The 21,903-nt window shown below is 40.5% G+C and overlaps 1 protein-coding gene across 1 annotated transcript; it reads right to left on the reverse strand.

Annotated features, from left to right (window-relative positions):
- Positions 1–15,396: 15,396 nt before the first annotated feature.
- kcna2b (potassium voltage-gated channel, shaker-related subfamily, member 2b) lies at positions 15,397–16,899 on the reverse strand. Its single transcript, XM_078253971.1, has one exon. It carries the CDS (start codon positions 16,897–16,899, stop codon positions 15,397–15,399), a length of 1,503 nt encoding a protein of 500 aa, XP_078110097.1.
- Positions 16,900–21,903: the final 5,004 nt, after the last annotated feature.

Consider the following 21,903-nt stretch of genomic DNA (forward strand, 5'->3'; position numbering starts at 1 on the left):
TATTAACCTTACAAATTACAACATTATATTACATTTACTTACAATTTACCTTTTTATACTCTGATCAATCCAACAAAGGATTTGCTATTTAAATGACTGTAACACAACAGTCACTGTCTCAACATGCGTCATGCACATGCATTGTTTCCACATTTAAACAAGGTGCAGCAAATTAAAAGCATCCCCTAATACGTTACATCACCATTCAGATTAGTAGTGTAAAGACAAAGGTATAAATAGGCATGGGCCGGTTACCGGTTTCAAGGTATACCACCGTTTGAAAAAGTCAAGGTTTCAAAACCACTACAATTTTCTGTCATAACGTTCCTAAGGTATAAGCTGTTTTTTTATAGCCAAGGACATAAAGTGCAGTTTAGTAATCCGTCTCCATGCCAGTGTGCAGTGTGTTTAAAAATAAAATACATTGTGTTCAATGAAAAAAAAAAAAAATTTGAAAGCTGTAATTGCAATACCGTAATATTCGTTAGTTGACTTTAACGCTCTTTATTGGAGGAATGAGACTGCTGACTTCAGACCTTTAAAAGCATAAAAGGTTTAAGAGCCACAGAGGTCAATCCTGATACAAATACAGTTTATCACAGCCATTATGTCTCCTAAACCTTCAGCTTTGCTGGCAGTTTTTGTGGTTTTTTTCATGTGTTTCTGCCTTTGTGTGTGTGTGTGTGTGTGTGTGTGTGTGTGTGTGTGTGTGTGTGTGTCTGTGTCCAAAGTAATTCCACTCAGACTTGGAGCTTCAGGGGCTTCATTAAAGTTTCAAGTGATCTTTTGTTTGCTGATGATCCTGATGAATATCCTACATTTGAAATTAAATTGACCTCTGCTTTTGTCATCAGCAGTCAGTCACATGGAAATATGGGTAGGAATTTACCTCATATTCTCCAGGTTTAGTTCTTCAATTTTATGTCACTGTTATGACTTTAATCCCTGTAATTTATTGATCTCCAAACGTTATTATATACTGATATACAAGACAATACAATACTAATACTTAACTGAATACTGTTTAAACAATAAACTATGATGCAAATTTGCGGAAAGCTTCCACTGATGAAGCTGTTTTAATTTGACATAAATAATAAACTAACCAAAAATGGTCTCCTCCAAATGTGTTCACTTTCCTCATCACAAACTGAAGTCAAAATTTCACCACACTTTACTGAATAATATTCATTATCACAAGAATAAATCTGCAGTGTGCCAGATGTTTGCAGATGAGCACAGATGGTGATTCTGTTAAGTGTGCTCACACAAGTGCAAAGGCATCAGGGTTTACTTTTCATTCTGTGTAAAGATCTACCGCAGGAGGCATTCTTACTTTCAACAAAGCACAAGGTAAAGTAAATACAATATGGTTGACATTATACGTTGGACCTTTTTTTATGTCCCTGTGATGTGGCAGGGGGTCTCTGGCAGTGTAAGGCCATTGGTTGGGTTGAGCTATTTTTGGACAAGTTTTGACCCTATTAAGCAGATTAATGCAGGCTGGGCAGCTCAGTGCTATAAGCCAAGGGATCTCTTCTGTCATATCAACACAGATACTAGCGAGCCATCACAGATAGGCACACACAAAGCAACCTACACGTACATACACACACAAATGCACATAGATAAGGAACCATAAGTCTACCTCTGTCCCTATATTTCTATATCTATATGCCAGAACATACAGAGCAAAATGTTCACTTTTAACACCTTACGACAGCAGAATACTGTAATCTACTATATCATGAAATTTCAACAACTTTAACTTAATAAACAATGGATTTGATGAATCTCTATATTGACTTCTACTGATGATTCTTAAGGCTCTTTTTGTAAAATGAAAACTGAGTGAGTGTTTTACAAGCACTTCCCCAGACTTCAACACAATAGGTCAGATATGGAACAATCGCTAATTATATAAGATGTTCAATGCTTAGTTATCTAATGAGTCCTTTACTGTAATTCATATGTGATTTCCATGACACCTAAAAACTTAGTATCCTTTACTCATGAATTTCAACACCGTCTATATGTATTGTTGCATCAATATTTTTCCCGTGCTTACTAAATAGCATAACATAACATACAACTTAAGGGGCATTTTTTGGGGGGAGGACTAGTTTATATCCAGGACGTTCCACTTCCAGGATTGCTCTCGTTCTGCCGGAAATTCTGCCGTATGTCACACTTTTCGGATGTCTGTTTTCGGACGTCCCGTTACCTTCTGCTTTCTTTGTGTTGTAATTTTAAACTCCGGTCGATTAATGAGGACTATGGTTAACTGCTCCTCAGATCTCTGCAGGGTAAATCCAGACAGCTAGCTAGACTATGTGTCCAATCTGAGTGTTTTAATACATCATCCATTGTTGTGTTTGGTCTGTCGCCCATGAAGCAAAACATAATTGTAAAACTCTAAACCAATGTGAGTCAGTCCTCTATGTCTCTTCTGTTCCACCAGCAATTTTGTGCTGTACTGTATCTTCACCTACCTTCCTCACAAATGTATTGTCAAATGTTCTCAAATGTCTCTTCATGTTACTTAACATCTTCATTGAACTCTTCATGACTTTTGCCTGTCATCATGTAGTAAAAGGTTATTTGCTCATGAAGCCACACACACGCTCTTATTACTCCCAACGTCTACCCACCCCACTCTGACCCCACCCGCCTCATTCACAGAAATAATGTTATTTTTATTTTTTTCTTTAGAAGCCTTTTTTGTGCCAGATCCAGATGGGAAAAATATGGCCATCTGGTCTGACTCTCTATTTCATATCACTAATGTCAGGTGGCATACAAACAAATAACACATGTGCACCACACACACACACACACACACACACACACACACACACACACACACACACACACACACACACACACACACAGCATATTTAGTGTATTTCCAAATTTGCTTATAGAATAACCATATTACACATACTGTACCACTGTTGATCCTTTTTTTCTCTCAGTTTACTAACTTGGACAGTGTAGACAGACTCATAATGTAGCAACAAGTCAACTGATGCATGTTTACCAGCTTATGAGAATGTAACCACTGATGGTGTTAAATGAGACAAAGGGTCAATTATGGCTTTCGGTTGGGGATCATCACAAGGTAATAAACTACCTCCATTAGCAAAAAATAGACCAAACATTTGTATGCACACTTACTGACACTTTCCACCACAACACCAAGAAAAACACCTTTGTTACAAAATATTTCTTATTCCTTAAACCATTTGTTCCACCTAGTGTGTTACCCAGGTGTTAATGGATCACAAAATGGTGTGTGTGTGTGTGTGTGTGTGTGTGTGTGTGTGTGTGTGTGTGTGTGTGTTTGCCATGACAAGTGGGTGGAGGATGGAAGGTCAGTGGAGTTTTGAGGGGTTCTGGAGAAAATCAGGTGTGAATGAGATACTCAGTTCAGAAAGTTTGCTTACAGATGAATCACAGTTTGAACTTTAATCAAAGAGGGGATGTGTGGAGATGGCTGCATGTAAACCTACGGCGGTACATAAAACATAAAAGATAGAATCTTATGTCAAACTGTTGTTGAATTATTCCACAGAGGGGTATCTTTATTTCAGTTTTTTTGACATACACGGGAGAAACAGCACATTGACCAAAGAGCAGTACTACCCTCTGCACGTCATCTCCTCAGGACAGTAAAAAGGGCTCTTCACCAGAGGGTTACTATTTCATATTTATTTATTATAAATATATAATTAAAGTTAGCTTCCTTAAACTTTATTATATTTTTGTGACAGCTGTATCAACCACTTTGCAGCAACCCACATGATGCACTCATTAAACACCATAGTAGCTGTTTAAAGTCATAACAGGAGGCCTGTCTCCAGTGTAAGGAAAACCAAGCCGATGTGCTAGCTTCCTTCAGTCCTGAACATCTTAAAAAACAATTTAGATGGAAAAGACAAAAACTATTGCAACATCACAGGAAATTATGCTGTAAAAGAGTCCTAATGTGAGCTCAGTGCAAGTATAAACTCCTAAATACAAGCTGTGATTTTGGGAATTGATGGACATAAGAATTGAGAATAAGGAATTTGTCCAAATATAGCCTAGGGAAGAATTAGCCTTGATATAAAGCTAAAGCCATGTGCCATTTCCCTCTATTCTGTTTGCATAAATGTTGTTCTACAATTTTTTCAGAAACGAAGCTAAAAGAAGTAAGCTGTGATTTTTCTGTTGTTCCGGCGGCAGACAGCACCGCTCATGTAGCGCGGTTGTGCAACAGCTGGTTTAATTAAAATAACAAAAAAAAAAAAAACGCTCCATCACACAGGAACCTGTAGCACTTGTTGTAACAGGCTGTACAGGAGAAAGAAGCGGCCTACCTTCGGTGCGATCCGACAAACTTCCGGGCGTAATTAGTGAAAGTTTGGCGCTCCGGGCAGTGCCGGACTCATGGTTAGCGCGCACTGGATCGACTGACCACAACGCGCGTCCTGTCAACCCCGAGCTGACCGCACCGACAGCAGGCACGTCGGAGGTGCCCCGGCCAAGCACCCTGGGGCCAGATGCGAGAGTGATATAACAACATGATTACGTTTAATTTGGCCAATTCCCCGGTTGCAAAATCCCTGTTTTTCTTCGTCCTTCAACTAAAGCTGTGTCTCTGAGAGAGAGAGAGAGAGAGGGAGAGAGAGAGAGAGAGAGCGAGAGAGAGAGAGAGAGAGAGAGAGAGAGAGAGAGAGAGAGAGAGAGAGAGAGAGAGAGAGAGAGGCTATTAAAAGGGTTGTTTCCTAACCTCTGCTGGACGGCCCCTTAATTATGCTCTCTTGACCACCATCAGTCATGATAACTTTCTCTTCTCATTTTTAATCAGAAAGAAGGAGTATTCCATTCTTTTGTCACAACAAAATGTCTTTAAATTATAGGTTCACAAGTTTCTCCACATGTGCAGCTATGCTCATCAAGACCTGTAAACAGTTCCCCTTTAAAAGATTGTATACCCACTTGATTTGACAGCTGAACTGTGCAGAACGGGGATTGTGGATTCTGTCCCCCATCACTAAGATTGAAATTGCTTTAAGAAGAGATCTTTTCACAGCCAGCAAGGACAGGAGAAACAATTATAGCAACCAACACTGTTACTCTTTCAATGTTTATATGTGCATGTGAGTGTTGTTTTAAGATGGACTTGAAAAAGGTGAACCTAGTCTATATCCACGACGTTCCATTTCCGGGATCGTTCCGTTGCCGCCAGAAATTCCGCCGGATGCATGTCTTTTCAGCCGATGTCCGTTTCCTTCCGCTTTCTTTGTGTTGGAATTTTAAACTACGGTCGATTCATGAGGACTATGGTTAACTGCTCCTCAGATCTCTGCAGGGTAAATCGACAGCTAGCTAGACTATCTGTCCAATCTGAGTTTTCTGTTGCATGACTAAAACAACTTTTGAGCGTACACGTTCCACCAAAAAAAGTTCCTTCCCGAGGCTATTTTGCAGCCGCACGGTGGCTCCGTGCGGAGCTTAGCGCCGCTCAAGATGATTGTGATTGGTTTAAAGAAATGCCAATAAACAAGAGCACGTTTTCCTTCCATCCCGAAATGTTGTGTGGACTAGCCAGACCCTCCTCCGCAGCGCTGTAGAGGAAGGTCTGGCAAAGCGAGACTAGAAGCATAAATCACGCTTAAACAACATGAAATCAAGGAGAGGGTTAACTTTTCCTGCTACAGATTTCCCACCCTGGTCAGAAAGCACAGGGGAGACATTTTGTTTCTCTCACTATGCCTCTAGAGTCGGTACTTGCTCTGAAGCTGATCACCGTCACTCTCTCACTCTCTCTACCACACACTCCCCACCCACACACACACACATGCCGGCCCTACTGAGAGCGACGCACACACCAACGATCAAGTAGGCTATAAACTTCAGGCCACTTATGTAGGCTACGGCGAAAGCTCTCCTTGGAAAATCACGCTTAAGGTGAACCTTATGCTTTCTAGTCCTGCATTCCATATAGGCATTTTACTTTTTTCAATTCCACCTGCACCACTTTGTTACCTATTGCATACAAATTAGTAAGTACCTACATTGCATTTCATATGAGCTGTGCAGGTCAAAAGGGTAAACTCCCCATGGTTGAATAAGAGTAATTCACTACATTGCTGTCACATTAATCTCCCAACATACTGTTTAAATGGATGTGTATGGCACAGATGCTTCCACTGGCTGACTCCTGGACCTGCCTGCACGCTGGGGAGAAGATGCCACTGGCTGGCTTCAGTCTGACTGAGCATGGGTCATACAGAGTCACATGTGGAGTAGGGCACAGTATGGATAGGCTTCCCTCTGCAGGCTTCTGGTGGCACTGCACTTGGTTCACGCTCCAGACCCGTTCTTAAATTTAAGTTTTTGGTTAGATTGGATTTTGTTTGCATTTATTTGTAAATTTGACCCATCAGTTTTAAGCGTGCACTATTCCCAATATTCTAATTTTGTCCAGTGCCCTGATATATGCCACATCTTGCAATAAAACGATAATTCTGCCTGTTTATATGTGTTTCCACCAGCTTAATCCATATTCATGAGTAGCGCTGTCTCCTTTTATTGTGTGTCCCAATAGGCCTGATCTCTTGCTCTTCTCTCATCACAACATTCTGTTTTTTCTATTTTTCCCAAAGCCACTGCCAACACCCAGTTTCTGCTTTTTTACCCAGTTTTCCCATTTGAGTCCAAAAAATAGGCCAAAGAGTAGGGGTAGGCAACTACAAAGACAAAGCGGTCAAGGAGGAAGAAAAAGGATTGCAGGAAGATTTTGTACAAGTCTGTTATGTCAGCTAGGTTTTCTTTTTTATTTATTGTCAGTGGAATAATGCCTTGTTATTCATCATATTTTGCCCTAATCCTGATATATTTATTGAGCTTCATCCTTGATTGATGGCCTTTCACGCTTCCTATTCCCTGTTTAGTGCTGTGTGAGGAGTGATGAAGCAGGAGGAAGGTGAAACGTCTTGGATACTCTCCAGCTATATCACAGATTATCTTACAAGCATGGAAAGATGCTATACTTCTAAATTTAAATGCAAAGAGAGCTTTATTTTTTTTGGGTGTTTGACACAAGTGGACCGACAGAAAACAGTAAATTAACCCTTGAGTTTGAGATTCAGTTACTAAAGCTATAGTAACCATCCGCTGCTACAGTAATGCTCTCCAATCACTACCCCATTATGTGATCCACTTCTGATGCATACTTGATCAATACACTAAGAGACATGAAGAACAAAAACAAAGAGCTGATTAGTGTGTGTGATGTGTGTGTATGTGTGTGTGTGTGTGTGTGTGTGTGTGTGTGTGTGTGTGTGTTCAGCGGGCCAGTGCGACCACATCTACAAATCTGTGTTCTTGCAGGTAGAAAATAATAAAACACACCTGGAAAGAAAGACAGACAATACAAAAAGGGTTCAAAGAGCAAGGGCGTAACAGACAAGCAAAATGGAGACCAGGAGGAATTGTAGAGTAGAATGTGGTTTTTGAGTTCATGAATTATTTATGCAGGTGAAATTTTAAGCTCCCCATGTCATGTCTGTGAGCAATGAGTGGGTGAAGGTACAGAGAGAAGAGGAAGAAGGTTTCATTTGTTTCCTCACTGTGGTGACTATTATTGCACTTATCTTATACACACACACAGACACACAGATACACACAAACACACACACACACACACACACACACACACACACACACACACACACACACACACACACACACACACACACACACACAAATATATATACACATTATAAATGACTGAAACTACTGTCTTTTACTACAAATAATAAATTAAAAAGAAAATAGGTATCATTCCTTTCTTTACTTATTTCAATCCTATTTTCTTTATTTTCGAAACATCATTTATTTTTGTCAATTTGTTTATGCAATGTATACAATACTTACGAAGTAGAGGATGTAGATAGCAAATAAAAATGGTTTGGGTTGATTTAGAGTATTAAAGATGTTAAACATGCTGCACAGCTTACCAGTAATGCACACAGAGACAATAAGGTATATGCAGACATGTGCATTCCTGCTCATGGACACTAGGGGGAAAATGAGAGAACACATAATAAATGAAGGCGTATGTTTATTTGTGAGTTACTAGGTGAAATCACATGGTCCATAAGGACAAAAAAGTGGATCAAAGCAGGCAATTATGAAGGAGGCAAGGAAGCCCCTTCATCCTCTGTCCACTCAGCAATAGAAATCTACATGCAGCTGACTGATGAGGGAATCTGTTCGTTGAAATATCTCAAAACTACAGTTAAGTTATAAACAATCCTGATGTATGTGTCCTTACTGTGATGCACATTTGCACAAGGTTCAGTTTCACCTCTCAGGTCATTCATGAAAGCAGCAGGGTTAGCAGCAGTGCTGTTTGACAGTCTTGACACACAGTGAGTTTTGAAAATGATTCATTTTGCTCACTGTTTTAATTAAAACCCTTTAGCTGATGTCTTTTTCCTTCATACAGATACCAACTGTAGGTAAAAGAGAGGATTTGTTTTGCAGCCTGCACATAATTGTCTCAAGTGTAACAAGTCAAGTGTCTCTGTAGACAAATCTGGTTGTCTCTTAATATGTAGCACTGTTTATGCTGAAATGGGATCATATATTCCTTTAATCCTTCATTTTATCATGCCTAATTCTTGCAAGTCTTTTTCTTTTGAGGTCACTGTTGCGCTTGGTAGGCTATATGCAGATTAGCTTGTTGTGCCTCTCAACACGGTATTCTGTGGCTTTTGTTTGTTTTCCTTCCACATGCTTAATTTAGTTGCTGACTGAGATTGTACTGGAGTACAGTGAAGGAAACAGCATGATGAAAAATATAAATAGCAGTAGATTTCCTTTCTGTATATAGGGAATGCATAAGTCATATATGGATCTATTCATGAATTGCTGTCCTTATCAACTGGACTGACTGCAAAGAAACAAGATGAAATAAAGGATTTAAATGATTTACATTTACTGTTGAATTGTCTTGAAAATCCTTGTTCTATTTATTTAATGAAAGTATAGTTTATGTATACATCTTCAAATATGAGAATGTCACCTTGTAAAACACAGCTCTTAAACACAACTTACAGCTATTCCATACCATGAATAAATCTAAGTCTTCAAGATAATATTGAAGACTCTTGCTGTGCTGTGTTGTATTTGGCTGTAAATAAAGGTACAGAATGTAGGCCAAACTTGTTAATCAATTCAGCTCATTACACATAGACAGGCTGAAGCCCCCCAGTGGTGTCCTTTTCTCATACATTCACCTAAAGTCTAAACCTGCTCTCACTCCACCATCCATCATCCCTACATCTGATGTATTTTCTTTTACATTGAAGTTAGCATTCTTTAAAAAAATACACATCTTTTTTAAATTTCCCTTTTTTCCCTTTGTGTTAACAAAAACTAAATGATCCAACAAAAATCTTGGTCATCCACCAAAATGACTATAAACTATGCCATATACACAGTCCTCTGGCTGTTTAACTATCCAAAGCAAGGAGGAGATAATCCATATGAACAGAAAGGAAACCTGCTGTAATAGAGGAGTTATAAGGGGCTTCCACCGCTGGGACAGAAGTGATGAAAAAAGGGCTTCCCCGCTCGCTCACTCACGCACACACGCACACACACACACACACACACACACACACACACACACACACACACACACACACACACACACACACACACACACACACACACACACACACACACACACACACACACACACACACACACACACACACACACACACAAACAAACATTTCCCCTATGGAACTTAGTGTGCTATAAAGAAAGCTCAGGTTGACAGGCCATTAACTAGGCTGTATATTAGGTTATAAATCAGCTCATACTGCAACGATCATATAGTCACAGCATGTAAGGCAATCACTTGGTCAACTGGGTATTGCCTCTTTCAACATACAAACACAAGTATACTTGTGTCCATCAAAATGACAGGCCAGGTGACAAACTGGTCATGAAACGTATTGGTAATATTTTAATTTTATTATTTTCTCCTGGCCACTTTAAATCATTAAATAAACGTTGCCTACAATATAAAAGCGCAAGTTAGGACAAAAGCAGGGAACAACATTACATACATTGTAAGATGGGATAACCGACTGATGTGTGATATAGTTGGAATATTGTCTGATGGCTTAAAGAGAACTTAAACCAGGCTTCTGTTTAATACATAGCTAATAAAACAGTAATCAGTGGATCAATACCCATCAGTTATCTGAAAAGATGCCTGGCTATTGTCCTTAGCCGACATACCGGAAGCAACTGAGGTGGCCTTGAGGGAGCATTATACTCCTGCTAATATATGTCTGAGAGGATAATCAGAACACCGACTGTGCATTACTTTGGTCCTTAGCACTGGTGGAGAGGCACAGATGGAGAGAAATGAACACAAGAGAAAATGTGTGGTAAATGAAATATGAGAGGGGCAAATAACGTGGAGGGCAAACAAGATCAAACTCAAGCAGCAGCAATAGGAGTGGAAGGAAAAGACGAGAGCAGAGACAAACCTTTCCAGCTGCGAGGCGAGTGTTAGACTCTACGAAATGGCACTGATATAGACAATGTTTGTACTTATCCCCCCACTCTACATTGAACCAGGAGTCAAGGGTGTTTTTTCCCCCTTCCTGGTTCTATAAATAGACCACTTTGCTTTCTCAGTAAAACACAGGGAGCATAAGATTCACTTAAGGAAAGAAGCGAGACACAATACCATTGAGGAGTGCAGGGTTGATTCAAATATTCCTTCTGTAATGGACATGAGAGCAGCAGCTCCAGTGATGCTTTCATCAATTTATATGGTATATATGTAACTTTTTGGTTTTCTTTCTCAAAGCTCTATTTTGCTATAAGAGCACCAACGAAGAATTGGATATGTTACAAATTGTATGCTTCAGTGACTTTGCTATGTTTTCACACAGGACAAGTTGTTAGATTTGATGTAAACATTCACCAATTAAGAGTTTGAGTAATCATTTTCTGCTCGATTCTGTGCATTCTGGACATACAAAGTATATTGCTATGGTGAAAACCATAATAGATAAAATCATATCATTATGAGAAAAACTTTTCTGAATCCACTATAAGAATTGAAAATCTATTTGTCTTTTTGCCTAATCTTCACAAAAGGTCCTTTACATCAAATGAAAAAGACAACAGTAGCTTGACGTTATCATAAACATGTAATTTTTGATATCATCATGAAGACCATTATTATTCATTATAGGTTTATCATTTACAATTATTTTGAATGATGAAAGTATCTATCAATGTTCTCTTTTAATCAGTTTATATTCAAGGGCATGGCAAGTGTACAGATCCATATTTCCTTTGTATGTAATAATGGACAATTTGCTTGCCTTTTTCCTTGAAATGGTTGAAAAAAACTGACTTTTTACAGATAGCTGAATAGAGACCACAAAAGCTAAAGAAAGCTAGTGAAGAAGCTGAGGGTTATCTAAATTCCATACACAATCAGTATTTGTGACTGGCAAAATTGAAGGTCGGGGAAATAGAGGAGGTGGTTGTTTGGGGGTAAATATGTTTTAATACAGTACAGACAGAATCTATTTTACCAAGGCTTGCATGTGCATTTTAGTCAAACCTCAGCCCCTGCACCGTATGAGGCTCAAAGGTGAGCCAACAATAACATTCAAATAGAAAAACATAGTGAACAGTTATTCATACAGTGTCTGATGACACAAATAAGTTAAAGTTCTCATATAAATTATATTTCCTTTTTGATTTCTTAATATACTTCCATTCTTAATCCCTGAAACATATCAAACCTAAGAGATAATTCACCTACTATACAACTTTAGTTTTTAGATTAATTCAGCAAGCGTACACTTTGATTCCCTGCTACAGGAATCTTTACATGGCAGAAGCTCGTTTTGAAGCTGAAGCTTTAGGCATTTTAAGACATCATTGAAAGCAGCTGTAACTCCTAAATACATTGTTTACATGGCTACTGTACGTGTGTTCACCACCAGTGGTGGATTTAAATCCATTCACTTTGTGGCCTTGAAGTTTGATAGAGCCACAGGAGTCCGTCCTGGTAGCAGACGTGGCCATCACAGGCAGTATGTGTACACCAGCTGTATGTGTTCAATTGTCCGGCATGTGTGTATGTGTGTGTCAAGTGTCCTCTTGCCTGTAGAGGATAGCAAGGATGTGTTTTCCTTGGTTCAGATGATCCTGATGTGTCGGTTTCTTCAAGAGAGTGTTTTTGTCTTGACAGAGTGTCACTTCAGTAGTGTGCTTGGTAACAAGAGGGGAAACGACAGAAGTCCAGACGAAGCTTTCATGCCACATAAATTCACATACAGTAGGTGTTCCGGTAAACAAGAACAGTTGAGAAAAATACACATCAGTTTAGACAGCAAAAGAGGGTGTGGGCAGTGTTTATCTTACTTCCATTATTGTATTTTCCTTCCCAACCTTTCCTCTCTTTCCTTCTATTTCCTTTAACCCCCAGTAATTGGCTGATCCTGCAGCTTATCTCATAAGTCAACACATGCTCACAGATCTCATCTCAACAGTAATGAGTGTGGCAGGACATTCCTTTCAGTTGTCTTTGTTTATTAACTATATGCATGTGCTGAACATATACACAAGCTGTAAACACTGTGCTAGGATGGAATAGAATATACAGAGCACCATAGTAGCCTGGAGTCAAGAAGAGCAGTGTTTTAGATAACTGCTACCACATTGTCTCTGAGCTTCACACTCAGCTTGTGTGCATCTAAAAGCTCTCTATTTCTCACAATCTCTTTGTCTCTCTGTTTTGCTCTCATTTACACACACATACACACACACACACACACACACACACACACACACACACACACACACACACACACACACACACACACACACACACACACACACACACAGACAACACTACACACTGAGTGTGATGGACCTATATATCAGAGATAAGCCCACTTAGACAGTCCCTAGGAGCATTATGATACACTTGGCTGGGCAGAAAAAGTCTGAGCGACTGACTGTTTGAATCTGTGCATCTACTGGGCTGGCAGCATATAGTAGCTGTTGTTGTGCTTTCACTATGAGACACGGTTCTGGGTTGTAACTGCAACTGACGATAAAGAAGAAGCAAGCGGGACATTAGTTAATGTCTGAACTGTTGATCATATGTTTAGCTATCCCTGTTCTGAATTCAGTGTGGATTTGGACTCTCCTCTCTAATCTTCCCCGCGTCCTCTCATGAATAAACCTGCTGTTACTTTTTTACTTACATTCGTGGAAACACAGCACTCTCTGGGTAAATACTTAACATGGAATTGCGACTCAACAATATTTCAGATAGTAATGGCAAGAAGACGCATATGCAAAGCATGACACATACTTCTAAGGCAAGACAATTGTCTTTCATACAGTATATTGCACATAGCGGCAGTAGAGATATAGGAATATATTGATGTCAATTTGCTTTTTAAGTATTATTCATACTAATTCATGCTACAATGAATACTATAAAGGACATGCAGCACTACAATAGCAGAATAGCATCTGTTTAATAAAAAGCTTATGAAGGACACATAGGTCCTGCATTATGTGGGCAAAATGAGCCAATGGAATGATTGTTTAAACTGCATGAGAGAAAAACAAATACTGAGAACCAAATTAATCTCTTTTACAACCCGAGATACGTTATAGGTGGCAGCACATTTGTCTTGGGTGATCTAATAATTGCGCTAGTAACACTTTTAACTTGTTCAAGAGGCAGGCAAAGTTTACTAATTTTGATCAATTGTTAAATATGGGAGATATATGGGAAAGAGGGCATGACAGACTGAAATGATTTATCACTTTGATTAGGTAAGATCAAGATACATTTTACCTGTATTCCAAATACGCTTCTGCATAAGCAAGCTTACAGTAGGCTTAAACACTGAGACTGCCTCTTGCCACTCATCCAGAGAGGCTGAATAATACAAAGCAGTGCTAGTATGACAAAAGATGGACCTTGAAGGTGTCATAGATTCATTTTACTTGATCACTGAGCTCTTTCTTTAATTGTGGGCCTTTAGAGAAAACTGTCATTTAAAGCTAATACCATAAAAAGCCTTATACACAAAACTAGTTAACTCTGCTGCCATTAACTTGGTTGCAATTAGCTTCTGACAAAAACAACAAACTAAAATCTCACCCTAGTTTGCTCCTTAATCTCATTTGATTGGAATGCTATGAAGTCAAGAACAGCAACATTTATAACACTTCTTACTGTACGTCTGTTACAGTAGACCAGGGCATTTGAAGAGACACTTAAAGGTAAAGTCAAGAGGATGGAGAAATAGGCACTCACTCAGAACGCTGCAGAGAAAATATTCACTATCTTTCTACATCACGTATCTTAACCATAAAAAATGTAGGTGAGAGGTACACATTCATCATATTACTAAAGAAGCATACATTACACAACACATCAAATGAACACACATCAATAAATAAACATTCACTCTGTTTAGACATTTCTTCTGTCCACCTGCTAGCCTGCATTGGCTAAAAACAAAAGGTCTTGGCGATGGTGTACATACTGTAAATCCACTTGAGCTTCATTGAAGAAAAATGGCAGGAGAAAGCGGTGTGCTATGTGGTCCAGAATTACAGCACTGTCATCTACTGTATTTGTTGGTCTCTACCGAAGCCACAAGCTAGAACTAGACAATATCTAGTGAGGACCCGGGGAGGAATGCAAGTGCACTCAAGCTTTTGTCTCTGACAGAGAAAGCAACAACTGACCATTTGGCCAGAGAGCCCCTGACAGAACAACTGTGGTCTTGGTGATTTTGTTTTTCTCTTTGGCAGTTAGAGCAGAAGATTAAAGTTGCTCATGATGCTGATAGTGTGACCTGTTTTTAATCACAATAAGTTAAGTTACATTTAATAATAAATGTTAGGCTGATCTAAATTGTTATCGTGCATCTTCTCCCAGCGGCAGTTTGAGCAAGAAGGTGGAAACTAGTGGTCCTTTTATGCTGTTAATATTAGTTATTACTGGTTAGGCTACTATTTGGCTACTGTTGCGAGCAAGATGACTACTGTCACATACGTGGATGAGACAAAAAAAAAAAATCTCCATGCAGACACTGACAATGTCCTAAATAAGACGGGTGGCAATTCTATGATATGTGCTGATAGCTTCATAGAATGTGCTTGAACATGAGGTCCTCTCGACTGATCTTTTCTCCAAGGTAATCCCACTCATCTGCTCTGGACTCTCATACTGGGCACCATACGTTGGTCAATACATGGAGTCACACCTTCATCCTCCCGTTACAGACCCCAGCTGAAGTTAACCATATACAGTAGCTTACATTATACATCTGTACGCATCTTAGTGATGTTGACATAGTTAGTGTTGGACAGGGTGCAGTTTCCTGTTTTCATGCCCTCTGGTCTGAAGTCCTCAGTGCTGTGGTTCACAGCCTCCTGGATCTCCACATAGTCAGATTTACTGAGAGTGGACCCACTGCCGCTCCGACCGCTCTTTTTCAGATCGTCAGCTGAGCTCACTTTAGGCACACTTGGGACATTCAGATATTGTGCCTGTTCCTCGCCCTCTGTCTCTCGGTGGTAGAAGTAGTTGAAGTTTGACACAATGACAGGCACAGGCAGGGCAATAGTCAGCACACCGGCAATGGCGCAGAGAGACCCCACAATCTTTCCTCCAATGGTTGTTGGGACCATGTCTCCATAGCCCACGGTGGTCATGGAAACCACGGCCCACCAAAAGGCCTCAGGGATGCTGCTGAACTGGGATTGTGGCTCGTCTGCTTCTGCGAAGTAGACAGCACTGGAGAAGAGGATCACGCCGATGAACAGGAAGAAGATGAGAAGGCCCAACTCACGCATACTAGCCTTCAGAGTCTGGCCTAAGATCTGGAGCCCCTTGGAGTGACGTGAGAGTTTAAAGATACGAAACACCCTGACTAGACGAATAACACGGAGAATAGCCAAAGACATAGCCTGCTGGCCTGCCTGGCCGTCCTCTGGCCTCTCTGCTAGCTCTGTTCCCAGGGTGATGAAGTAGGGGATGATTGCCACAATATCAATGATGTTCATGATGTTGCCAAAAAATCCGGCTTTACTGGGACAGGCAAAGAACCTAACTAGGAACTCAAAAGAAAACCAGATGATACAGAGAGTCTCCACGATGAAGAAAGGGTCTTTAAAATACGCCGAGCTGTCATAGGTAGAGGTGGCATTGGACATTGACGGGAATGGAAAATTGTACGTCTCCTCATCCTCATTTCGGAAAATTGGCAATGTCTCCAGACAGAAGCTGACAATAGAGATAAGAATCACCATGACAGAGATGATGGCAATGATACGCGCAGGACCTGAGCTTTCTGGATACTCAAACAGCAACCATACTTGTCTCTGAAACTCATTCTCTGGCAGAGGCCGCTCCTCTTCCTTTATGAAACCTTCATCCTCCCTAAAGATTTCCATAGCCTCCTCACCCAATTCATAAAACCGGATCTCCTCAGAAAAAATGTCCAGGGTCACATTAACAGGCCGGCGCAGCCTCCCTCCTGATTGGTAATAATACAGAATAGCATCAAAACTTGGTCGATTTCGATCAAAAAAGTACTCATTCCGGAGAGGATCAAAATACCTCATCCTTTTCTTGGGATCCCCCAGCAGCGTCTCTGGAAACTGGGAGAGGGTCTTGAGCTGTGTCTCAAAGCGCAAGCCTGATATGTTGATGACGACCCTCTCGCAGCACTCATGGTCCAGCTCTGGGTCGTACTGGTCCTGAGGCTGACCCGGATGTGCTGCGGCTTCATCCGCAGGGTCGCTGGTAGCAACCGTCATGCTGGAGGAAGATGGGACCTGCAGGTTTCAGACAGGGTGGGGCCACGATGGGCCACGAGGAGATAAAGGCTCCACACACTCGTGGGTTCAGGCAGATCCGCCTGCGAAGACCTACAGGACAGAACAGAAAGCAGAGAAAGACTGCAATATTAATGTGATAACCATGTGTTTCGAATGCAATGAGTGAGAAAACTCATGCTTTTCAATTGATTTATTAATTTAGATTTGGAGCATGCATATTCAAAAACTTGTATCCACTGGTATATATTTCTGAACCATTCATTTTGTAAATTATAACATCTTTCCCCAACTAAAATATTAATTCCCAGAAATGCTATGTTATTTCAAGGCCTTCCTACAAACAGGCAAGAGAAGGGCAGTTGAAAATAACAAGCAGGGGGTGGGGGCAGAACCATTTGAGCACATTGGCTCCATCGTGTCTATGTGTATTAGGTTATGACTTCTCCCTCATATGAGTACACTGCAGGATCAATATGCCAGCCAGTAATACTGTATCAGCTCTCACAGGGTGCAATTACAACCAACAAATCTGATTATATGCTGAGTGCTCCATACAATCTCTGAGATGAATTTCCTCTCTCTTTATGTGTAAGGTGACCAACATTCCCTCCCACAGCTGAGAAAAACTCAAGTCTCTGATCAAAGTAATAGTTTATCAGTAAAATGTATTTAAGCATATTTCTCATAGCCAATAGTTGACATAGCCCACTGCATTACTGCAGATCTGTTTGAACAGTTTACTATATTAGGATACTAACTGCAAAGGCCACTGCACTAAAGCCATGTATGAAGATGTAGCCTACAGTAGGCCTATTAGATACTGACCACACTATCTTTCTTCAAAGACACAACCACAGATGTGTAATTTGGTAGTTAAAGCAACAACGTCTGAATAAAAATCAAAACGTCCTACCTATGTGCACTAGTGCTTGTAAGGCTTGTATACAGTGTGTCCTCTGGTGGTAATGCGTAACGGGCAAAGCGTGTTCAGTATTCGGTCAAAAGTCAGCTCCCACGGTTAAAGCAGCTCCTCTCTGCCAGCCATATATCACCCAAAGCTCCGGCTCTTGGAGGTGTACGTGAAAGAGGGGACAAGGCGTGAGAATGCAGGAGTTACCTCCCTCGCCTTAGTGACCAGCAGATACATGCTTTGATGCAACTACAGTAGGCTACAGGTTGAATATGGTGGTGGTGGTGGGGGCTTTGTTGTGGTGAGAATAAAGTGAGCACATCTTAAAATGCTTGGCATCAGCAAAATATGGCACCCCCACTTCATAACAATACGTCGCCGCTTGCAACAGCAGCAAAGGTAATCCTCTAGCACGATATTTGCAGAGACTTGGGGAAGGGAGCGGGGAGGCGCTGCTGTCGGTATTTCTAGTCGTTGGCACCCCTGCTTCGGCAGATTTCATCTTAAGCGATATCACCTGTTTGATCTCCAAACAGGTCCATACTACGCATGGAGGTTTTTGCTGTGCTCGTAAACATGTTATTATATTAATTTATCTCCGCGTAAACCCCACCATCTTTTTTTTCTGATTGGGGATACCCATTATGAATACACCAATGATGCACGTTATTTTTTTCATAGATTTGAGACAAAGGCAAAGCAGCCAAGTTCATGCACTGGGATGTTTAAACATGAAATGACAGTGTTGCAGTTGATTGGCAAGCGCGTGTTAGTTTGGATTGGCAGGTGCCAGACATGCTCAAACCATTTGCAGCCCTTCTGTGTGGATCATGGACAGCCACAACAGAGCCCATGCACTAAACAATGCAGCATAGCATCCGTCGGACTACAGCATCATTTTAGAATATGGCATGCCGGAATTCACCCTGGTTCTCTTGGTGCACAGACGCATGTATTTTTTATCCAGTTTGTCTCCTCTTAAAAGGTGTCTTGGGGTCTTGAGTCCATTCTTTCATATCTTTCCTTCATCCCTTATTTGACTTATCTGTCCAGCGAAGGTGTCATCTCATCACGACAAAACTGTTTTTGAGCTGCCGGCTCTTCCCACGTCTCTCATATTTCACCATAATTCACCATAGTTGAGATGCGTGGGCTGCAGTCTGGCATCGCAGCGCATACTAAGCTCCTTGCGCGCCTCTCCCCATCCCTCTGCGCTCCCCCTTCCCGACAATCCCGCTCCCTCACTGCTCCACATTAAAGGAGAAGCATCGCCCACCACAGGGTGGAAACGGTTTTCACCAAAAACGTGCGCGTCTCAGGAGAGAACAAAGCATAAAACAACATGTAAAGGTAGAAACTGACAATAAGATGAGGTTCTAGATTTTGCTGAAATGTTTTTGACATCGCAGCTTACTTCATGTCTCTGATGTAGGCCTATCTACAACTTACTTGACAACATACATACATACATGCCCACATCGCAAATCTGGTCAGGCACAAAGATAGAAAGAACATGAATATAAATAATGCAAACAATAGAAGTTTCCTTTAATAAATAAAAATATATAGTAGCGATAATGAGCCAGCAGCTGCAGTACCTGTCCATGTCTGTGATTATTGTTTGAACAGAACCAACAACTGTGAACTATTCTAGCAACCTAAATGAGTAATTGCATCATCATTTTCCTGTAGCTTACTGCTCAGTTTGACTGGGTGCACAAGTTTGAATGGCTGCTGGCACTCACCCTATGCCAGATAATCTATATGTGTGCATGTTTGTCTGTGTGCTTTGTTACATTGGTTTGCAGGAAAACACAGTACGCTCAAATATTTTGATAGCAATATCCACAAGTTGAACTCTGGTTAAAATGTTTGTGCTACCTATGAGGTCCTTAATCAGAATACAGGAGGCAGGCTCCTGTACAGTTTGTTGTGTCACTGATTATGCTCTGATCATTTACAGACCTGCAGGCTGTATGATCAGTCCACTAATTACTGCAGGCACACACTCACTCATACAGAGGACTGATGCTCTTAATGCAACCACAAAGTAGATGAAATTCAAGTCTAACAATTATACAGTCAAAAAACTAGTGTCGTATACGTTTTCCTGCAGACACCACCGCTTGAAAGTGGGCCAGGTGAGAAACCCAGATATGTCTTCAGGCAGAGAGTAAGAATCACACGCACATGAAAGAAAAAGAGACTCCACAGCACCCTAAAGGAATTCCACATGGTCCCCCCATGTGTTCTTCTTGCTCTGGCGTTCTCTATTGCTCAAGGACAGGTTGAACATAATATGCAATCCTTCTCCAATCAAATTGTCAATATACTGATTAAGATGATGACATGGTACCAAGGGGACTGCGGCAGTAGCCCACTCTGCACAGAGCTGACGGCTGAAGGTCTCAGTGAGGAGATATTGACACTTTTACATAAGGATGCTGATTAATGGCAGGGAACTCTAAAATCCTCATCGTCTGTAAATGTAAATGAAAAGGATCCAATTCTAAATGGAGGGAAGCTAAGAGCCCAATCACCAATATCCAGTGCTGGGTGTCAGTAGTGTAATGATTCATTATCCACCACCACATTCACAGCAATCATCTATAACACAGTTAAACTAGCGGGATGGGGAAGAGGGCACATAGAGTATGGGATATGGGATTGAGTTTGTTGGGGTTGGCGAAAGGTGAGTCATATCCTCTGATGACTGTAATGTTTCATTTTATTCTTGCAACTACTTTAAATTTGCAATTGGCATACACTAGTTCACTTCACATTTCAGGTTAGAATTCAGTGTTCATAATCCTAACCACAATCCTTTCTTTAACCTTAACATACTTGTTTTAGTAACCATACCTTACCATAAATTAATGATACCTTAACCATATTATAATTGACCCACAATTTAGCTTGAACCATATCTTTAGCTGCCACCCAGATCTTAGGGGGAAAAAAGACAACAAAACAATAAAAAACACACTGGCATTGAATGTTTTTCAGATACTACAGAGAAAATATATGTGAACCATTTAAAAGAAATGTTAGTCCAGGGAGAGTTGTAATTAGCCAGAACATATTAAAAACCCACACCTCACACAATAAAGATGTTGGGGCCACAATTTGCGTAAAAACATTGGACTACTCCTTCTCTGAGTTTTAACTCAATCAAATCTGAACTGAACATTAAACACATATATTTAGATTAAGTGTGACTTACGCTTTCTGATGGTATGGTTATACTAAATAAATCCAGTTAGAAATCATAGAAAAATACACTCCTTACAACTCCAGAACCTGCCTGAGAATCATTACATTTTCTTCAGTATAAAAGTAATCCAGTGATAGTTAACTGTACGGCCATCGGTAGACTGCAAACAGGAATGGCTAACAGTTAAAATGGCATACTTTTAATGCTTGCAATTTGCCAGAATGTAAACAAATATATAGGGTAAGAAAAACGGGGCTCAGGTCGTAGCCCACAGCATAACTAACTGAATCCATAACAACATGCTTCCTGTTTACCAAATAGAAGTATCACAAAAATAATAAAAGGAGTGACAGATTCCATTCATATATATATTAAGTATAAATGGGGTTGTTTGGGGTCCTTAGTATTAGACTTTGAAAATGTTTAGTATTAGTGAAAATACAAAGTTTTTATATTACTTATATTATAACAGTTAAACCAGAGTTTTGAGGGCCATTAATCCTCCAACCATTTTAGATCCTCTATTCTGTCTCCAGTTCCCTCTCACTTTCAGGTTGTGCCAAGTCTCAGCAGAATGGGACAATTGATTCTGTTTTGTGTTTAGCTCGAGCAGACCAGATGGAACCTTGTAGAGAAACTTAAGAATGCTTTCCAAATGACCCCCCGTTTTATTTGGCAATTTGTGAATGTTTCCTCTCATGCCAGCTGGTGCACCGTAGTGGCTGGACAGGGGCCCTGGCTGAGGTGGAGCCCCAAAATGTCTATACAGAAATGTGAATGAAATAATGACGGTTATGACAACAGGAAAGAGTGTGCACAGAACCCATTATTCCCATGATATAAGCACATTCAATTAATT

Source organism: Sander vitreus, chromosome 7, assembly GCF_031162955.1.
Source record: "Sander vitreus isolate 19-12246 chromosome 7, sanVit1, whole genome shotgun sequence".
Taxonomy (NCBI): Eukaryota; Metazoa; Chordata; class Actinopteri; order Perciformes; family Percidae; genus Sander; species Sander vitreus.

Bases quoted from the DNA above. Each gene is read 5' to 3' on its own strand.
- kcna2b (XM_078253971.1), bottom strand. From the start codon at position 16,899: ATGACGGTTGCTACCAGCGACCCTGCGGATGAAGCCGCAGCACATCCG.